The sequence below is a fragment of the Electrophorus electricus genome, chromosome 22 (genome assembly GCF_041902795.1).
Source record: "Electrophorus electricus isolate QZ-2024a chromosome 22, ASM4190279v1, whole genome shotgun sequence".
Classification (NCBI taxonomy): domain Eukaryota; kingdom Metazoa; phylum Chordata; class Actinopteri; order Gymnotiformes; family Gymnotidae; genus Electrophorus; species Electrophorus electricus.
The window spans coordinates 11,995,001-12,015,000 of NC_137518.1; the positions used below are offsets into that span (position 1 = coordinate 11,995,001).

A 20,000-nucleotide genomic window follows, 5' to 3' on the forward strand; every position below is an offset into this window, starting at 1 on the left:
CTGTCTGTAATCTTCCCATCTTCCCCATCCTCTGAAATATGAAATGTGTCCTTCATGGCAAACAGGAACGCTTTTGGGAGTACTCTGGGAAAAAAGAACCTTCTCTGTCGAGGGTGCAGCTGCAGCTGGGTCCCGCGTCGGCTGAGGGATTTCTGAAAACTCAGCCAAACGGCCCAATAAATCGTGGCGCTCCCGTCCAACACCAACACTCGGACACACACGGACGCAGCTCCACCAATACGGACGCCTACTCCGTTGCACATGCACGCAAGCAGCACGCAGAAACAACCGTCATCAGAGGAAAGGGATCTGGCAACCCGCTTGGAATTCACGGGATTTGGCAACCGCAGTGCATAGCTCAGGACTCTGGATCCAAGGGCAGTCCCATAATGCCGTGTAGCAAAGCGCCTCTGAGGGCAAGGACGCTCTTAGAACAAAAATTCCCAGTTCTAGAGTTACATGAATATTCATTATATATTCCTAACTGCAGTGGGCTTTAGTACGTGACATCTTGTTTTTCAGGAACAAGATACTTCCCTTTAATAACAATCCAATTCTATTTTTTTCTTGATACAGATTATAATATATTAACCAATCAGATCAAACATAAATTAGTCAAAAAATAAATAAATCGACAACAACCAGGCAGAAACCAGTATAGCACATGCAATACCACCAGCAGCCAAATCTGAAAACCAGTGGTGTTTAACCCATATCCTCTGTATCCTGACGCTTCCTTCAACTGCATTACCATATTGTCAAGGCATTGGATGGGCATGGAATAGTCTTGCATCTCAGTTTTCCACTTTGGTATTTTCCGTCCTGGGGAACGCTTTGTCAGAGACATTAATGACTAGCCTACAGAAGACACTCCACTCTGCACTTTAGTGTGGGGCGTCAAGGGACAGCATTCAGCCAACCAGACCCGCACAAGTATGGATCAAACACGTTCCCCTGACACAACCGGCAGCATTACACAGCCCGCTGAATAATAAAAGTCTCCAGCCTTCGTCCAACCAATCTGCTCCTTCATCACTGGGGGCGGGGAGGGGGGGGGGGTGTCCTAAGACAACAGAACTGGCTCGCTAAACTAATATCCATCGTGTGAGCGAGGGCTTGCTGGAATCTTAAAAGTTCCGTCTGTTCGGGATCAGTGCCAGTTTTGCTTTTGTTTGGGGCATTTTCCTGCTTGCCCGCTGCTTCCAAGCGATCCCACCTGCAAACGCGTAGGGACGATGGCAGGAGAAAGCTCACTGTCTTTTCCCCTCACGGCAGTATGCCTGGGTGTCCTAAATCTGCCCTCACGGCCTCCAGTTATTGCTGTCTCCGAGTGAAAACTGCACATGTCAGAGAATGATGAATGTCTTGCTAATAACACGCACAGACTCAGGACTTCTTGTATCCCGGCAACTTCCTCACACCCATCTGCCCACGTTAAGAGGGCTGCACTCAATACTGGAAGGACATACTTAGAATGCCACAACACTGTGGTGGCGCTGTGTAAACTCTGGGATTTTACAACAAGCTGGAAACTGCTCCAAACGATCATATCAGTTATGATTATAGGCCAAACAAAACTGGCTGTAGTTATGTATACTTAATAAATGGCCAAACACAACTGGCTGTAGATATGCATACTTAATAAATGGCCAAACATAACTGGCTGTAGATATGCATACTTATTAAATGGCCAAACATAACTGGCTGTAGTTATGCATACTTAATAAAGGCCAAACATAACCGGCTGTAGATATGCATACTTAATAAATGGCCAAACATAACTGGCTGTAGTTATATATACTTAATAAATGGCTAAACATAACTGGCTGTAGTTATGCATACTTTAGAAATGGTCGCCGCCCACCCGGTTGATAAACCGAGCTCATTGTGCTCCAGGTAACCAACTTGTATCTCTTAGTGAATCTGCCTCAGTTCATACTGGTTACTGATCTCATTTAGGTGGGAGTATGCAGTCATGAGTAAAGGCAATCGACCGCACATGCTGACCTCTGACCCCTCGAAATAGACACAGTGGAGCTTGTTGGTTATTGATCTGATTCTCCACTTCAGTAATAAAGGCCCTGCTTTGGTTCCCGAGCATACTGGAACCTGAACCTCTGCAGGATTAACGCGGCCAGCACAGAGATCACCAGCGCTCTCGTAAAGCTCACGGCTCGAACGCCGCACGCTCGGAGACAAAGAACGCGGCTGTCGTAAAGCACCACAAACTTTCATGAGTATTTGAATTCAAAACAAGGCTTTACAGCTGTGTAGATGTTCCCAGTGCTGTTTTAAGCAGGAGCAGGGAAGTGGAACGAACGTGGGGAGGTGTTGGAACCGCTTCAGGACGTTATCCCGTGGAGGAGATCTCAGCTCTGTAGTTAAACGTCACGCCCTTGAGTGAGACGCTCACGTCATGTCCGCTTGCTGTTTTACAACTGGTTTCTACTCAAAACAGCCTTCAGCACAGTGTAATAATTTATGAAGTACTGAAGTTTAAAAGCCTTTAATAAGCTACTGTGGACATATTTGTTGTTTGTAAAGCCACTACACACCCTAGCAGTCGTGGTGTCTGTGGGGGTCTTAGTGTGTGATGCCCAAAGGCCTGGTGTACCCACATCTGTGCCAAAGAGTACAGGAATGTTGACTTCCAGGTGTGAGGTCTGTTTTTCCATGCACAAGTGTGGGAAACTCAGAAATGAATAACAATAAGATCCTGTGTGTGCGTGCGCGTGCATGTACCTGTTCGGGTTTGAGGCCGGGAGGCACCCAGACATATTCCTCGAGAGCGCAGCCTGAGTCGTCATCCGACGTGGAGTTCCTCTGGAAGTCGTACACCAGCTTGGACACGGTCTTCTCCATCTCCAGGGGCATGATGCTCACCACATGATCCTCGCGGGGACACTGGCAGTGCACACAGATCTTCCTGCAGGGACAGCAGAGAAGACCCCAGGGTCACCGCAGGTACACAAACCCTCCGCAGGGAGGTGCAGCCAACACTCAGATGTGACGCTGACAGCCACGCAACTGAAAGACCAGAACGTCAGCTCCCAAACGCCAGCTCCAAAACCAGATCAATGGTGATGTCAGCTCCAAACACACACACCCCCACACTCCACATCCTCCATCTCTTCCTAGGTGATTATTACTCTGTCCAGGTCATTATAAATGCAACAGGGAGGAACACATAGACCACATATGCCCAGTAGGAGGCAGTATAGTGCAGATGGAAAATGCCAAGGTAACGACGAAGTACCTTAAGGACTTGACTCGAATGCCAAAACCACGAAGAGCAGAAAGGAGATGGAAGTTTTCTTACAAAATCACAATCGCGAGTGCTGCGTGGTCTAAACCAAAGGCTGTCATAAGCACAGACCAGCTCAGGTTGTCACGGTAACAAGTTTCAGAAGTCAGCAATTGCCATGGTGATTGTTCAGTTCCCAGAAAAGCACCTTTAATGCTGACTCACTCTTAAACTACTCAAACATGAATCTCCCAGCGTGCCTTTTCTTTCAATAGCTGGTTTTAGAAAGGTAGGATTGCTGAGAGCTCAGTTCACTAAACCCGTTTGTCACACACAAAAAGGGTGAGATCACATTCCAGGCCTCCACGCGGCACGTACAGTATGTTCTGCTGGGAGACAAAAAAACAAAACACTGCATGCGTCAGGTTACAGTGAACCTTTACTCACACACACACACACACACACACACACACCTGTCTGCCCACCCCCTACCAGTCAACATGGCCACATTTGGCTACAGTATGGTGAGCTTCTGGATCCCAGGAAAACCCTCAACACATTGTGTCATCAGCAAGCAAACACACACACACGCACGCACGCACGCACACACACACACACACACACACACACACACACACACACACAGTGTCAAACACTTTACGTCTGGTTAGTCTCCAACAAAGCAACACTGGCTGTGCCAATCCCCTCTCTCTGCGCTCAAGGGCAGCTGGCCCGATCTTCTAACCCCGCCCACCTCAGAGGGAGGGGCTGAGCAAGAGTCCTGCTCACAGCCAATCCCATTAGCACCTCAGACACTCGCCAGGCAGCCAGGGCAGGGGGCACCAGGGACAGATGATGGCCTCGGCCTCGGCCTCACACATACACACACACACACACACACACACACACACACACCCCACATAGAGCCAATGAAGTGTAGAAACACATGCATCCATATGTCCCTCTGAGACAAGCGCACCTGTACAGTGATAAAGTGAACTGTCCTGATAAAGGCTTTGGTGGAACACAGAGGCACTGTGGGTGAACTCCAACCATTCAGGGCTCAATGTTGTAAGGTTCTAAAAACACTAAACTACACCACTACCCAATACTAACATACTGTGGGCCCATAACCCAGACATACAGCTTCTGCATTAGATCTGATTAGACGAACGCTCCAGCCAATCAGGCGCCAGCACACGTGTAAGGAGAGGGAGACCGTGCTAACAGTTCCCGTCAGGTTCCACTCACCGTTATCCGCCGCACTGTTTCCTGAACAAGTGCTGAAGGCCTCGGTTAAGCCACCCCAGAATGCTTCAACACCGACGACACGGCGGTGGTTGGCACTGACTGGAATGATCTCACCCCTTCCTTTTCCTGTCAAGGCGGAAGGGCTCCCCATAATACCTGGCGTGTCCCCGATTAACGGAACAAGCCACTCAATGGATTATGGACTGTGCCCGTAGTACGACTTCACGGGGATGACGCAAAGAACAGGCAAAAAAGAAAGGGAAGAATGTGTGGCTTCGCCAGTCTCATCTCAGGCTCATGGTTCCGCTTCGTTCCTTCCCGAGTCCAAAAGGATCCAAGAGATGCATGTTGAAAGGAAACCGCCACAGCACGGACAAACCCAGACGCATTGTCATTGAACTGGAAGTGTCGAAGCTCCAGAAAGCTCTGCCGGGACTCAGCCAGGACTGCTCTGCATCAGAGAGGCAGGGCCAAGCAGCTGTGTGGAAAAACCGCACAAGAGCGGAGTACAAGGGGGAATTCTCTCCCGAAGGTGTCGTCCCTCTCGCTCTTCACTCCAGGACGGATTGTGGCATGCTCAAAGCCGGGGCATTCCCGAATTACGCCCTGTGCTTTTCTCCCACCCGCATTCCCAAGCCCAAAAACCCTCCACTCGGAATTCCGAATCCCCGAATGTGCTGTCAATTAAAAGCCAGAGCTTTTAAGGAGGAAGAGCTCCGCCAGACAGACACGCCGCATCAACCGCCGAGCTGCTCAGGAACTGTGCCATGCCTGCGAGGCGCCGAGCTGCACCGTTATCCACGGAAGCACAAGGCGAGCCGACGTTCCACCCTAATAGCTGCCCGTTCGGGTTATTTGGACAGGAGCAGATGTCTGGCTTTTGCTCCGACTTGGGGAAGCCCAGCACCTCACAGGAAACTTGGGTGTACTGCCATTTTTCTAACGCTGGTGGTATTTCACTAAGGCCCAAGGCCCAGAGGCGTGACACATTATGTGCGTCTCAAAGACACTGAAGTTGATCAACACACTGAACAGATTTAAAAGTCCAACACTTAGCTAAGTACCCACGTACAGCTGGTGGACGCAAACAAGACTACTCACCTCTAACCTGAAATGTCTGTTCCAAAATTAGACTTGCAAGAAGGGTGGCAAACCCAGTCCATTGAAATCAGTTTTCCCGGAGAGTTCCGTGGCCACCTTACCCAGAGCAGGAAACCTGAAGAGCGGATCAGTCTTAATTTCCAGTAGACAGTGGTCACATGGGCATCAGATTCAGGAAGAGGCACGTGTGGCTTAATCGCTGTTAAATATGATGGAATATCACCTCCAATCAACCTTAATAATGAGGCTTATTATTAGGATGCAATTATGGTGCACTCATGCGACACCTTCTAAAGGACAGGGATTATCGGGTGTGCCCACCTGCTGCAATCTGTCATGATCCGCTGAACCTCTCACACACACACACACACACACGCCCCGGGTAACGGGCAACATGCAAATGCCACGACGTGCCCCAAGCAGGTGACAGAAGTGTATGCATAACACACAGCCGAGAGGGGTACACTATATGCCTCTGACAGACTACTGACATCTGTGCAGATGAAACAGGCTTCATGTTGGAGCTGAGAGAGAGAGAGAGAGAGAGAGCGCGAGAGAGAAGAAAGGAGAGAAAGTTTTTTTCCTCCCAAATCTGTATATATGCTGCATTTTCAAGGTTTTCTACTCCCAGAACGGCTTGCTGCCTATCTGCTCATGTTTTGTATTTCACTGAAAGGGGGGGAAAAAAACTCACAGCCTGCAGAAGAAAATCAGAGAACTCCCGGAAGGGGGAAAACTATTTGCCAGCAGCCTTTGAACGTTTACATTTTCCATCTGTACAAATAATCAGAACCCTCTAAACTCACTCGGACACTACCGAGTCCGGTACGCGGTCGGCGTGGACACCGACACGATATAATAATAAAGTAGGAATTTAAAATTTGTACTCATATGACGCTAATAATTCGGGACCTGTACGGGGACATCGGTGTCGTGGGCGGGGATCGATAAAAATCTATCGATATAATTGACCAGGCGCCGTGAAATAAGATGAATTCTGTTTGATGTAACGTTTAAGATGATCTAGCAAAGGGGTGTCGCATTTAACGGCGATATCGTTGTTACCGAAGGAAGGACGGAACGACCCCCCCCCCCCCCCCAAAAAAAATACACTCTAAAAGATACATTGCGCTCACACTTAGTCCGTCCGTGTGTTAATCCCAAGTGCCCGATCCTGACTCGATCAATCCTCGGGAGGGTCAGAGCACCGCGACAAGACGACGAAAACAAAGACTTAATCCGACTTACAGAGGCGGTCAGCACGGATGAGCCCCTCTGGGTAGAACGGACTCAAATCTTCAGCGGTGACAACACAAGCACGGACGGACAGCTAAAGCGCAAGTAGGAACTTGAGCGAGTGACTGCGATTCCCAACCATCAGCGACTAGAAAAGCAGAGCAGTGGTAGAGGAGGCAGTTGACGGCCCCTGTCCCGCAATCCGGCCGCATAACACGTCCAAAAGGTCTGACGGGTTCCCCGGTCAAGTTTAAATAGTTGGGCTTGCATTCCCATTACAGAGTCGGGGAAACGTGAGGTGGGCTGGGGTAGAAAAAAGAAACAGATTAAGCAACGTCATGTTTCTTTCGTACAACTAAATCGCGGAATCCAGTGTTATTCATCAAGCCAAACATCATCCTTCTTGTAGCCTGCTGAAAGTTTTTTTTTTTTTTTTTAATGCAGGAAATGCAATCCGAAGTGAATTCTTACCGTTTACCGTGAACACGGCGGAGAGACGTTACTCCGCGGAATCAGCCTGGTATTAATCTGGGTTTTTCCACATTTCGGCGAACTGACAGCAAATCTAAACGCAACAACCACAACGGTCCGGCGTCTTCTCCGAGTTTCGCCACGGTGCTTCACCGTCTGCCCCGCACTTCTTTGTCAAGACAAAATTCGCAGACCACCCGGAATTCGCGCGAGGAAACACGTCCAAGCGACGCACGTCTCAACTTCTGATGCTCTCGGACGGCGGCCGCGTCCTGGCCGTTGGCTGCAATAAGGAAAAAAGCGGCTGGGTCGTGCGGGACAACTCTCCGGTGCGACGGCGTACCGAGAAACAGCCCGGGAGCGCAGTGGTGCGTGCACTCGCCTCGTCTGGCCGGCGGAGACTGAGCTCGCGATGGGCCACGAGCGTGATGTCAGCAAGTCAGCGTCCCGCGTTGGTGTCATTAGCGCGCTGAATGCACGGCGCTTTCGAATCATTTGCATGCAAATCAGTCAATTTCCCCAAGACTGTAGCGCCCCGGGGCAGGGCACAATACGCGGGGCAGAGAGCAGCACGGCAATTTCTGTAAATAATGGAGCGCTACAACTGCCAGAGTGGCTTTTTTCACTTTTACATTTGTAGTTACGTATAAGATAGAAATGGTTAAACATGCGAACCCTTTGGTCCATTCACAGAACACGAGTAAAGTCCTAGATTTGTTTTTAGAGCAAAGCTTCTATCAAGTAGCCTTGTGTGTATTCAGGTTTTCACATTTTACGACACTTTTCTACCAAATATATTCACACACTGTGCCAACTAGTGCCTACATGTAGAACAAGACCTGGTGAAGACGCCTGTCTCGGTCTTCATTATTTCACTCTACATCCATTCAACACGATTTCAAAGGCTAACTCAGTGTATCCATGTAAACAAACGAACAAGGGATGAGGACGAACCTGATTCCTTTATGCGCTGTTTTTTGATTTACTCTGAGCCATCTTCTGACCACTTTATTCTCACCAACAGCCGCAACAAGCGTGCCTAAAACGCTATTAGACGGGACGTCAACTTGCACATCTTCCAAGTCACCCAGCGAGAAAACCTTGGCAGTATATGAAGCGCTGTAATATACTGCGGATGATGCATGTTAAAAGGGGAAAAAAAGTATGCGGTAAGGGCCTTTAGGTAACTCAGCACCACCATAAAGACTGGAACGCTGCGACATCAGGTTGCAACAAGAAACAAAAACGTGTATCCGTGGATAAATGACCAATTAAAAACCTGTTGTAAACTCGGTGTAAAGCGAGCTGTTTCACCCAGGTTGGGTGCTTCGTCTTTCTTGGACGTGGGGGTGAGTGAGTGAGTTTCTTATCCACCATCGGATCTCCGTTACCGCGAGAGCGCGAGCCAAACCCTATACAAACACAGCGCTATCAATTACGCGCCCGCGCGCTTCAGGCCGTGCCGAAAAACACGCTCGTCACAGCCGCGGGCCCCGCGCACGCGGGCATGGCCGCGAGTCCCACCAAACCGCCGCCTGTGAAAGCGCACGTGCTGTCCAACGCTTATGAAAGTCTTCCCAAGAGTTAGTATAAGACACTTGCGTGTCATGCAAACTCTGCCAATGCTTGCTGGAGTGGAGTGGAGTGGAGTGAAGAAACACAACCTTCGCCATCTTCGTGCATTTTGCGGTCCTCCACCCAAACTCGTGTTACGAAAACAAATGCTGACGGCTGTCAGGTCGAAGTCAGCGCCACAACAGCTGAGCCGCACAACAGCTGATTAGTGAAGGACGCTCATGTTCCTATTCTTGTCCATCTCTGGGACCAGATAAGCAGACGGCGTCCTGGGACCAAGGAAGGGTCTGAATCCAGAGACCTGTTCCACACTCCTGGTCCTGCATGGGCCCTCTTCTGTTTGGAAGGGATGAGGGTAACCCACCCCCAAGCCTTTGAAGTTCTTCTGAAGGAAGATTACAAATATGAACACGGAAATCCACATTCAAAACTGTTTGAATCCTCAGCTCATCTGCCTTTTTCAAAGGACTTCCCAGAAGTCCAGCGCTTAGGACCAAAGGCAGCCAGTGGCCTGGCCACGCGCTTCAGTAAACGCGCTCACTTTCACATCGAGTTATACAGTAAGTAGACCTGCTTAACGCAGCCAGAAGGATAAAATTGCATTTTAAGTACTGAGCGGAATAATGATAGAGACTCGCTTGAAATTCAATTTGCTGACTCTGGTTAACTACTGCTCTGGCTAGAGGGAAAGAGAGAGAGAGAGAGAGAGAGAGAGAGAGAGTGGATTGTCAGAGAGATGGGGGCTGTGTCATTCATTACACTACACAGAGGTGGGTTTCTCTGTGGAGTGTTCGTATGACCTTGTGAAGAGGCTCTTGAGGGACATGGCTATTTCTGCTCGTCATGTCCCACTTAAGCAAGAGTTTGTCCACTGTGGGGACGGTGTGCTAGGCCACGCCCATCATGCCATCGATTTAAAGAGCGTACAACATCTCCAAAAGCATGATGGGAAGGTTTTCCCTCAGTCCTTCTCTTTCTTCGTGCACCGGAGGCTTGGTCAACCGCCGCTTGCCGTGAAGTCACACCAGTGGAACTGGGTCACGGTGCTTTTAAAGTCGCATGGGGAGAAGTGCACAGTGATTCCAGCAGAGGAAGACCTCAAAGTGCGAAATGGAACACAGAGTGGGCTAGAGCCATAATTTACATTGTACTATTATATTTGACATTTGATGAAGAGCACGAGTTATTCTGAGAGAACAATAAAGTGCCCCTATAAATAGAGAACACTCAGTACACCCGCAATGATGATTCATCTGTTCAGAGTGCTCCCTCTCTCTCTCTCTCTCTCTCTCTCTCTCTCTCTCTATGTATATATGAGAGAGAGATCATACAGAGGTCTGAATATATACACTGACATAAAATACAGGGGCTTCTGTTCCTGGATCTGTGTGTCCATTTGTCACACATAAGCTCCACAGTGCTTTGCTCTGACAGTAGATGTGCTGGCTATCCACCGGAGAGCCAGCCATGGGCAGCGATCCACACGCCAAAGCTTCCCAATGTTGCTCCTAATTGGCTGCATAGCAAGGCCTTTCCTTAGGAGACACATGCGCCTGATCTTTTGTGCAGAGAGGAGTCATTTTCCAACACTGTTTACACGGAGCATCACTACGTCTGTCGACCAACAGACCCTGGAGAGAAGACCTTCGCATCGTGAATATTTGTACATTTCAGAGAATCGAGCTGCTTAGTGACTTTTACCTACAACAGAAGAGATGTTAGAAAAATGCAGTATTACAGCAGCAGGCATTTGTGAAAGAGGGAAGTGTCTCAGTGTCCTGGGTGGGACTGTCCATGTTGCTGGCTGATGGTCTAATGGTTTAAAAGCTGCAGTCCAAACGTAAAGTTAAATAAACCACGGCAGAAGTATGTCCTGTTTAAATATTTAGTTTGGGGAGACTGCTTGAGCCAGAGAGCATTCCCAAGGACAGAGACAGGACTCAGATAGGACCAACCAGTGGTGTGTGTGTGTGTGTGTTTGTGTGTGTGTGTGAACGAGCGAGTGAGAGAGAGATTTAGACTGGTATACTGAGAAGGAGGAAGGGAGAGAGAGAGATTTAAACTGGTAGAGAGGGAGTCAGGCAGGTCCAGAGGTACTCTGGTAAATGTATTATCAGTCAGGGGTGTGACCCCAGCCCGCAATGAACTACACACGCTTCCTGTTGGAGGACAGCTGGAGCCAGGACACACTTCCATCCGGCCGTTTTAGATGCAGAAATATTACATTTGGACCCGGCCGCCACGTAGTTCAGTGATTTATGGCCACTATTAGAAAATCAGGCAACACAAATGACAACTGGCCATGATACTCTAGAAGCACTGCGACGGGCCGTCGTCTGACCATGAACCACTACAGGCTGGAGAACCGCTTAAATCCCCTCACAGGCTGCATCATCCACCGATCTGAAGGCCCATTTCATGACCTTTAACCACAGGGTGCGAAGCTTTCCAGAGAGCTGCACAAAACCATTTAGTTCTGAGATGACTGTATAATAGCGACTGAAACGACTCTGATTGTGGTACACATGAGGATTATCTATTTCACACATGTCATGTTTCCTCTACCAGATGAAAGCGCTCTCAGTGAAGAGCATCAGGCAGCAGAACAGGCTTACACCAGCGCCATAACCGCTAATAAAACAATCCCATTAAAGCATTTCTAGATGAGGAAGGATTTAAAAACACACAGATATTCCACTTCAGCCCGCAGAGTCCCAGTGTGCCAGAACAAGCCAGAGCCCAGGAGGTGATGGAAGCAAAGATTAACAGGACACGCTCTATCTGTGTGCGCGCATGCATATGTGTGTGTGTGTGTTAAATAAGAGATTATAGTTCAACCTGAATTTTCTGCAGCACTAAAAAAGAGCAGAGACCCACCCTTTTGAAACAGGTCAGTAGGCGAGAAAGAGAGAGAGTGTGAGTGAGAGAGAAAGAATCATCCACCAAGAGCATCTCATCTCCTGGAGAAATTAGATTCACTCCAGAAACGATGCCGTTTCCGTCGTGCCCGCGCTCCAGGAACCTCAGCCCCCCCGAGACGTCGGCACGAGGCCGGCGGCGTCTTTGGCAAACTGCACGATGTGCCGTCAGGTTCCGAAAGACTGATGGAGCTGACATTTCAGAGCGTCAGACCAGGATGACAGCGTTACATTAGATTGCACTGTCAAGAACCTTTAAGGGTGGATCAGACAGCTTCTGACACACATGTTACTGAGGACCCCAGTGCTTGTTTAAGAGACATAACGGTCAAATACAATTTCATGTCTCTATAAATTTGTGTCTACAAAGATTAAATGACTAAGACACAAACAGCAGACTCGTGGTAGTCCATATGCAGAGAGGCAGACAGAGAGGCAGAGCGAGGGATATTTGGCAAGGGATTGTTATAAGATTACAGATGGTTGCTTCTTGGTTTCTTATAGACAGATGACCTTGTCCTTAATGGTGCAGTGAGTACTCAGCCAGACTGTGGTTTTGGGGAGTTCGCACGCACGCACGCACCCTTCTTCCCCTGCGTCTCCACACATTCTCTCTGGCTTATTTGAGGCTGTATTGCCTCTATTTATTTCTCTTTCACTGCTGGAACCTGGAGAGAGAGAACACAACCTGGAGAGACACCAACACCGATTGAGCACCAGGCAACAAGGAAAACAGAGACACACACACACACACACACACACACACACACACACTCAGTCCTCCCACATACAACAACACACACGCCCATTTTGTCTTGTATATTTGTTGTGGATGGATGGACCGATGGTCAGAGAGCAGGGCAAGGCTGCAGTGAGGGATAGCTGGCAATTGCACACCTGGTGCTGGATCAGACCTGGTGTTAGATCAGACCTGGTGTTAGATCAGACCTGGCGCTGGATCAGACCTGGCGCTGGATCAGACCTGGCGCTGGAAAAATATTTCACAGCCTCTCAGCAGCAGCAGCAGGCCCTTGACAGCACACTTGTGTCTCATGGTCACTCAGACAGACGGTCGGCTGTACAGCCCAGCCAGGGGAGAACAGGGCGCGCACACACACACACGGCCAAAACCCCACCATGCCTGGCTTGCATTCAGAAACCCCTTCAGTGAATGACTGCTGATCCACAAGGAGGTTTCCTGTTTTTTTGGCTGACCTCAAGTACCTTAAGTTACTATTTGAGACTGTCCACAGAACAGTGGTCCTACTCTAATGAAAATCACAGTTTTCATACTTCTTGAAATAACTGATCTCAAATCAGTTTTTGCCTTTCATACCATAATGAATTGCGCAATTGTAGATGGGAGGAGCTGAGCTGGGATCAGAAGTCTGAACTTGGCCTACCACATATGGGAAACAGAAGACCCTCTTCAGCTCTCTGTGACAGTCTGGAAGTGTTTCAGCCCTGCACCACACCTCTGTGCACTGTGTGTGTGCACTGCCAGAGATCATATGTGGAGACTGTTCTGCCTCAGCATGCAAGGGGGTCTCACTCCACACACACAAGGGAAAGCATGGGTGTTATGCCCCAGGCTGGAGGAACCAGCGACAGAGAGAATTTAACCATAATGGCAATTTCTGATCCAGTCACACTCCACAAGCACAGCAGATCCATAGATTAAGTATCTAAGCTGGAACACACCCAGAACAGGAGTGTATGGTCATAGGAGGACAAACCTACACACACACACACACACACACACACACAGTGCACCTGCCTCTTCTGGGATATTTTCTCATCCTACTAATTGCTGGGTGAATGTTGCTGAGATCTAAAATAGCCCAGATTTGCCTCCATGGCTGTTGGGGAGAGAGGCTAGTCTTTAATTCTGCAGTGACGAATCCCTGCTGTTATTTCACCCCCTACTGTGTGTGTGTGGGATGGACTAAAATAGAAGCAGAAAGAAACGTGCGCATGCGCACGCACACCGCCCCTCGTAAGATTTGATGTTTTGCGATAACAGTAGTCTTGCTCCGTTTTGGAAGTTTGCTGTTAAAATATGATGATATTGTTTGTGTGTGTGTGTCTGCTGCTCAGAGTGCACTGTCGCGCCACGCGTCTATCAGGGATTGGTTTCTCTAGCCGTCGTTTCAGCCATGCAAATGTAAAGACTGCAATAATTATTCATCTCATTATAATGATGAACCAGCCTTAGAACCGTGAATAAAAAAGTCACCAACAGTAACATTACAACTGTATGCAATGTAAGAGAACTAATGATGAAGTTACAGGCCTATTTGACTTAACGCATAGATTTTTTTTTTAAAGCAAAGCTTAAAACCGTACTTAAAGCGACCTTTTTAAGTGTTCCAAATTACTTTTAAAAAGGTGACTTCGAAGTCACATAACTGGGATAAAAACGAAGTCAGCACAAGAGAAACAGGGGAGTGAAAGGTGCAGGCGGTTTAGCATGCCCGCGAGCGCGAGCCCTTCCGCGTTTTCCTCAAAGGACGAGTTCGGTGAGAGGTGCGATGTGGCTACAAAGCGCATCTCCTTTTGCAATAAAAAACGGTTCGTGTACATCCGGGGAGGGTCTGGCATGCCGAGCACAGCCTCAGCACGGGACGGACCTCGGGGCTGACCTCAAAACCACCCCCGGAAAACTGCGCAGCGTCTCCCGCCGTGCACTAGATTCCAAACGAGCGCCGCCACACGAGCATGTGACTGACGCATAGCCAGATGACCTTCCCATTCTATAACTACAATTATAGCGTATTAAGTAGTCACATAGCTAACCGACCTGCCAGCCCGTGTGTTTCACATTGACGTTTTTAGTTTGGTATCGCTTCGTGCCACCACATCTGCTCGAAAATGAATTACTTCCGGCCACCGCTTCACTCCTGTTGCTGTTGCTGTTGTTGGGAAGGCGTGTGGCGCGCACATACGGTTAAGATACAGCAGTGGTTTGCAGAGCGAGAAAGCTGGTAATGTCAAAAGCTACATTAGTTAAACATGCAGACCAGGTTCCCCCCCCCCACGAGACTGGCCTCCAGAAGTCACATGGTCCCGGGGACACTAGGAGCGCAAGACCGTCTCCTTAGAGACCCACATCTGCAACACATCAGGGTATTGATCTGGTCGGCTTTGCGTTCAGCTGCATTCAGAGCAGCCCAGTCTGGGCTGGGATCCGAGGGGGCTCCAGCCCAGTAGACGGCAGGTCTGGCATGGAAACATTCCCCCAGACCCCCCTGAATCTCCCCTGATGGAAAGAACGCAGGCTGGCTGGAAGTGTGGGAGATGTTACATGTTGCTCCAGCAGAGTCAAAAGATAAACGCATGTGTCTGGGGGTTTACGTGGTGCCCGCCTGCACTGTGCACAGCAGTGTTGGATTCACGAGGAGTTATGGAGACTGTTCACACTCTCACATGCACACCCACACCCACACCACATATGCAGGCACGCGCACGCACACACACACACACACCACTGTTTTAGACCCCAGCTGAGGAATGCCACACATCTCTGCCTGGGCAAATTTGTCAGATCCTTTGTTAACCCATTGACAGATACACACAGACTCACAGACAGACTCACACTTTTCTTTGTACAAAATACCACAATATCTGCACTGTGAATACAGTTACCATAGCCAGTCCCACAGGTACCATAGCCACGCCCACAGTTACCATAGCCACACCCACTGTCAATATAGGCATTCCTCTGTCAATATAGCCATTTGTGCTTGTAGTGTGAGGATGATGCGCTATGACAACATTGTCTCTGAGACAAAGTTATATTGAATTGAAATTGATTGGATGCAGAAAGAGACCGAGAGAGAGAGAAGATGAAAATTATGAAAGAGAGAGAGAAAAGATGAAAGACAATCCCATGAGAGGGGTTTGTCTTTTTTTGTGAGCGGCTCAAGAAATAAAGCAATGAAATTAATGAAAGAAGAAAAAAAATCCACACAGCAGAAAAGACTCAAGCACACAACAATCTTCACAACTACGACGAGACTCCGACGACTTGGACGTTCAAACTTTCCTGTGCTCAGTTCATCCGAGTGCACTATTTTGCTGACAGCAGTTAGCGGTAGTTTGTCCAGCGAGGACTCCGGATAGATGAGTCAGCCTGCTGTTCCATCACACCTTAATTACTGATCCGCAGGATAAGCGCAGTACCCGAGCAAAGCCATGACCTCCGCTATGACCTACAGAGGGAGAGCGCAGCGAAGACTGTGTGCCGTGTGAGATGCAGGGAGAGAGAAAGTTTGGAAGAACTGTGTGATTTGGAAAGGAAAACCGAATGATTCTTAGTAAAATGAGAAAATGCTACTAAATGTGTGTGAGATAACGGGCCGTGCTGCATGCATGTGTGCGTGTGTGTGGCTGATTAGTGTGGTGTGTGTGCAGCGAGCATAACCATGGGTGAGACATCATTGCATGCAAACGTCAGCTCAGTGTCATTATGAATAATTCAGACATTTCTCTGAGCCACAGGAAGCTCCCTGTGTGTGTGTGTGTGTGTGTGTGTGTGTGTGTGTGTGTGTGTGTGTGTGTGTAACACTGAGGTTGGGGAAATAATTGTTTGCAAATGGAGAGAACGCACACTGGGGTGCAAATAAATTCCTAGATATGTGTGTATACAGCACACACATCCAGAGAGAGAGAGAGAGAGAGAGACTGGATAAATCAGAGCACACTATGCTAATACAAATGTCCTGTAGTTCCAGTTACGGTGAGCTGAGCAGATCTCGTGAGGGAGTGTGGCGGACAGACTCAGTGTTCACTCATTCACTTGCTTCATTATGACCCATAAGAAACATTCCCAACCTTTTAACTAGCCAAAGGGAGGAATGGCAGGGGTGTGTGTGTGTGTGTGTGTGTAAGGGCTGTTCAGCTGCATACAGTGCCATGTGGGGGATCAGATTTGTTCTGATGACATCAGCACAGAGGCAGGGAGAAAATGTAACCATGATCACCCCCCCACACACACACCCACACAAACGACCAACAAACACCCACACACCCACACCCGTCCACCCACAAACACACACACCCACACCCTAGGAACCTTATTTTGATGTACTACAACGCTGATTTAGATTCAGACTGTATGCATCTTTTTCTCTTAATTATTTACAAAAGATGGTAAAACTGATGTCAGTTCACAGGCAAAATTAGAAATGTGCCAACACTGACAACTCCAGACTTATAAATATGCCTCTGCCTGTGTGTGTGTGTGTGTGTGTGTGTGTGTGTGTGTGTTGGGGGGGGGGGGGGGGTTTATAGGGCAACAAATCTGAGGCCTTTGTCCTACTTCAAAGAGTATTTCGTATTTTTCTACTTTTACTGGGCACACAGACAGTGAGACCATCGCATGGAGAGAGGGAGAGAGAAAAACTCACTTCACACTTCACTACAAGCCGGAAAAGGCGGATACGGCAGTAGTCTCAGGGGACACCTCAAAGATACATCGCTCAAAGCGTCTGACATTCACACCATCATGTAACAGACTTCATCCCAGTTCCACATTCACATTGAACCAATGCAGTGCTTTGAGCCTGCTCAGGTCTGCGCAAGTGTCAAGTGCAGTGACTGCTGGGAAACGGAGTTCTGACCAGTGCGGTGACTGCTGGGAAACGGCGTTCTGACCAGTGCGGTGACTGCTGGGAAACGGCGTTCTGACCAGTGCGGTGACTGCTGGGAAACGGCGTTCTGACCAGTGCGGTGACTGCTGGGAAACGGAGTTCTGACCAGTGCGGTGACTGCTGGGAAACGGAGTTCTGACCAGTGCGGTGACTGCTGGGAAACGGAGTTCTGACCAGTGCGGTGACTGCAGGGAAACGGAGTTCTGACCAGTGCGGTGACTGCAGGGAAACGGAAACGCGCACACACCTACTCTGTTCATTTAGAGCACAGAGGCGCAACATTAACACCAACAGCGGGGACAGAGAGATGCTCAGTTCTGCTATAGAGTGCCAAATTAACAAGACTTGCAAAACACCACCGGGAAAGATATGGCTATAAACAACACACACACACACACACACACACACACACACACACACACACACACACACACAGACACACAGACACACACACACACACACACACACACACACACACACACACACACACACACACACGTTCTCTCCTCTCTGTCAGATCTCAATTTATTTCTCGAGAGAGAGAGAGAGAGAGAGAGAGTTCAGAAGACAGGTAACCCTGAAGTTAAGCACATCCTGGAGTCCTGGCAGGGAGACACAGAGAGACACAGGGAGACACAGGGAGACACAGAGAGACAGGGACAGTATGGTGTGTGGCTTTGCTGTGCTCTCTGTGCTGGTGTGGTTCCTAGGGCCGGGTACGCGAGCGTGGAACACCTCCAGTCTTGGACTTATGTTGTCATGGTTCGTATCAGCGCACGGCTGAGCCAGGACCTGATCTCAGATCAGATTAGACAGAGTGCCTGGCAAACTGCCTGCACAGCGTCAGTTTACAGCGAGATAAAAATGATCAGGAACATAAAACCTCAAAACTATGGAGATCATACATGTTCAGCTCTGTAATTATACATGACCTGACAGCACAGTCACGTCTGTGAGTTTGGTGCATTTGTACGGAGATGAACTGCACATAAAGGATGGAGGAATCACCACAGATGGTGCAGCACCTTCGCAAGGAAGTGGAGAGAAAGATTGGAAAGTGTGTATTAGTGTTGTGTAAGACCCTCTCTCTCGCACGCACGCACGCACACACACGCCTGCTGCCAGGCCTGGGACTCGTGATTTGTCCACGGCTCTGTGATCAACAGCGCAGTGTCAGAATTCACACGGACCGAGCGATCCTGCTGAACTCTCCCGAGCAAATGAAACTCCCCAGCAGGACGCACACTTCCCCAACGCCACTCAGACTTCTCCATCATGCTCCCCCTGTATGACACCCCTCCCCCTGTCTCCTGCTGTTTACCAATTTTGTGGTCACATCACTGTCAAAATGGCCTCTTCTGATTCAGTCTGGGAGGGACTGTTGACAGACACACACACACACACACACACACCATTCTCTCAGCTCCTTTCAGTGCCCCGGGCCTGTTGATCATGAGGGTGGTTTACAGAACGCTATTCTCCAAAGAATGTTTGCATTTGTGTGTGTGTGTGTGTGTGTGTGTGTGTGTGAATGCATTTGTGGTTGGTTGGTCTTACTGGCATGATATGATGGAGTGGGGTTCTCTGTGCCAAGGCTACATTGTGGTTGAGAGATAGAGAGAGAGATGGAGAGGGAGAGAGGGAGGGAGAGAGAGAGGGAGGGAGAGAGATAGAGAGAGAGATGGGGAGGGAGAGAGGGAGAGAGAGAGAGAGCGCGAGAGGGAGAGAAAGGGGATGCTTAATTATAGCATCATTCATCAGCTCCGGGGCAGCTGGGCAGTTTGCCTGATCTCCCGTTCAGTCTCTTCACTTCATCAACCTCTCTAGTTCTGTTCTTCCCACATTTTTCCTGCTGTTTGCTTTCACTCTCTCTCTCTCCACCCCCCCCCCCCCCCCACCTCTCTGCTCAAACCGTGCCCCTTTGATTGATAAGGCTATAATTTCATAGTCCTCGTATTCATGGCCTGATTCTGGACCAGCAGAACATGATTTAATAAGTGCTATGTAGCCACGTGAGTCTCTTACATCTGATCCCAGACCAGCCAGAACCCTGCTTGCTTCACCTGCTTCACTGGCCCAAATGGCAGAATAATGCTGTGCAGTGACATTCACACCTCCACACACACACACCCACAGACGGACCAATGCACGCATACAGACACACCCACAGACGGACCAATGCACGCATACAGACACACCCACAGACGGACCAATGCACGCATACAGACACACCCACAGACACACACCCACAGACGGACCAATGCACGCATACAGACACACACCCACAGACACACACCCACAGACGGACCAATGCACGCATACAGACACACCCACAGACGGACCAATGCACGCATACAGACACACCCACAGACGGACCAATGCACGCATACAGACACACCCACAGACGGACCAATGCATGCATACAGACACACCCACACACACACCCACAGACGGACCAATGCACGCATACAGACACACCCACAGACACACACCCACAGACGGACCAATGCACGCATACAGACACACCCACAGACACACACCCAGACGGACCGA

The 20,000-nt window shown here is 49.1% G+C and overlaps 1 protein-coding gene across 6 annotated transcripts in view; it reads right to left on the minus strand.

The window, feature by feature from the left end:
* prickle2b (prickle homolog 2b) overlaps window positions 1–20,000 on the minus strand; it is a 57,409-nt gene that overhangs the window by 8,458 nt on the left and 28,951 nt on the right. Inside the window, exons 1-3 of one of the 6 annotated variants that reach the window (XM_035520336.2) lie at window positions 7,304–7,766; window positions 6,845–7,135; window positions 2,743–2,926 (exon numbers count right to left, since the gene is read on the minus strand). In XM_035520336.2, coding sequence (XP_035376229.1) covers window positions 2,743–2,874 — 132 coding nt within the window. In that variant the 5' untranslated portion in view covers window positions 2,875–2,926; window positions 6,845–7,135; window positions 7,304–7,766. Of the gene's footprint in view, window positions 1–2,742; window positions 2,927–3,256; window positions 4,448–4,495; window positions 5,113–6,844; window positions 7,136–7,303; window positions 7,767–8,257; window positions 8,391–20,000 lie in introns of those variants that run through there. The other 5 variants (XM_027016576.3, XM_035520335.2, XM_035520338.2 and 2 more) reach the window with 5 other exon arrangements.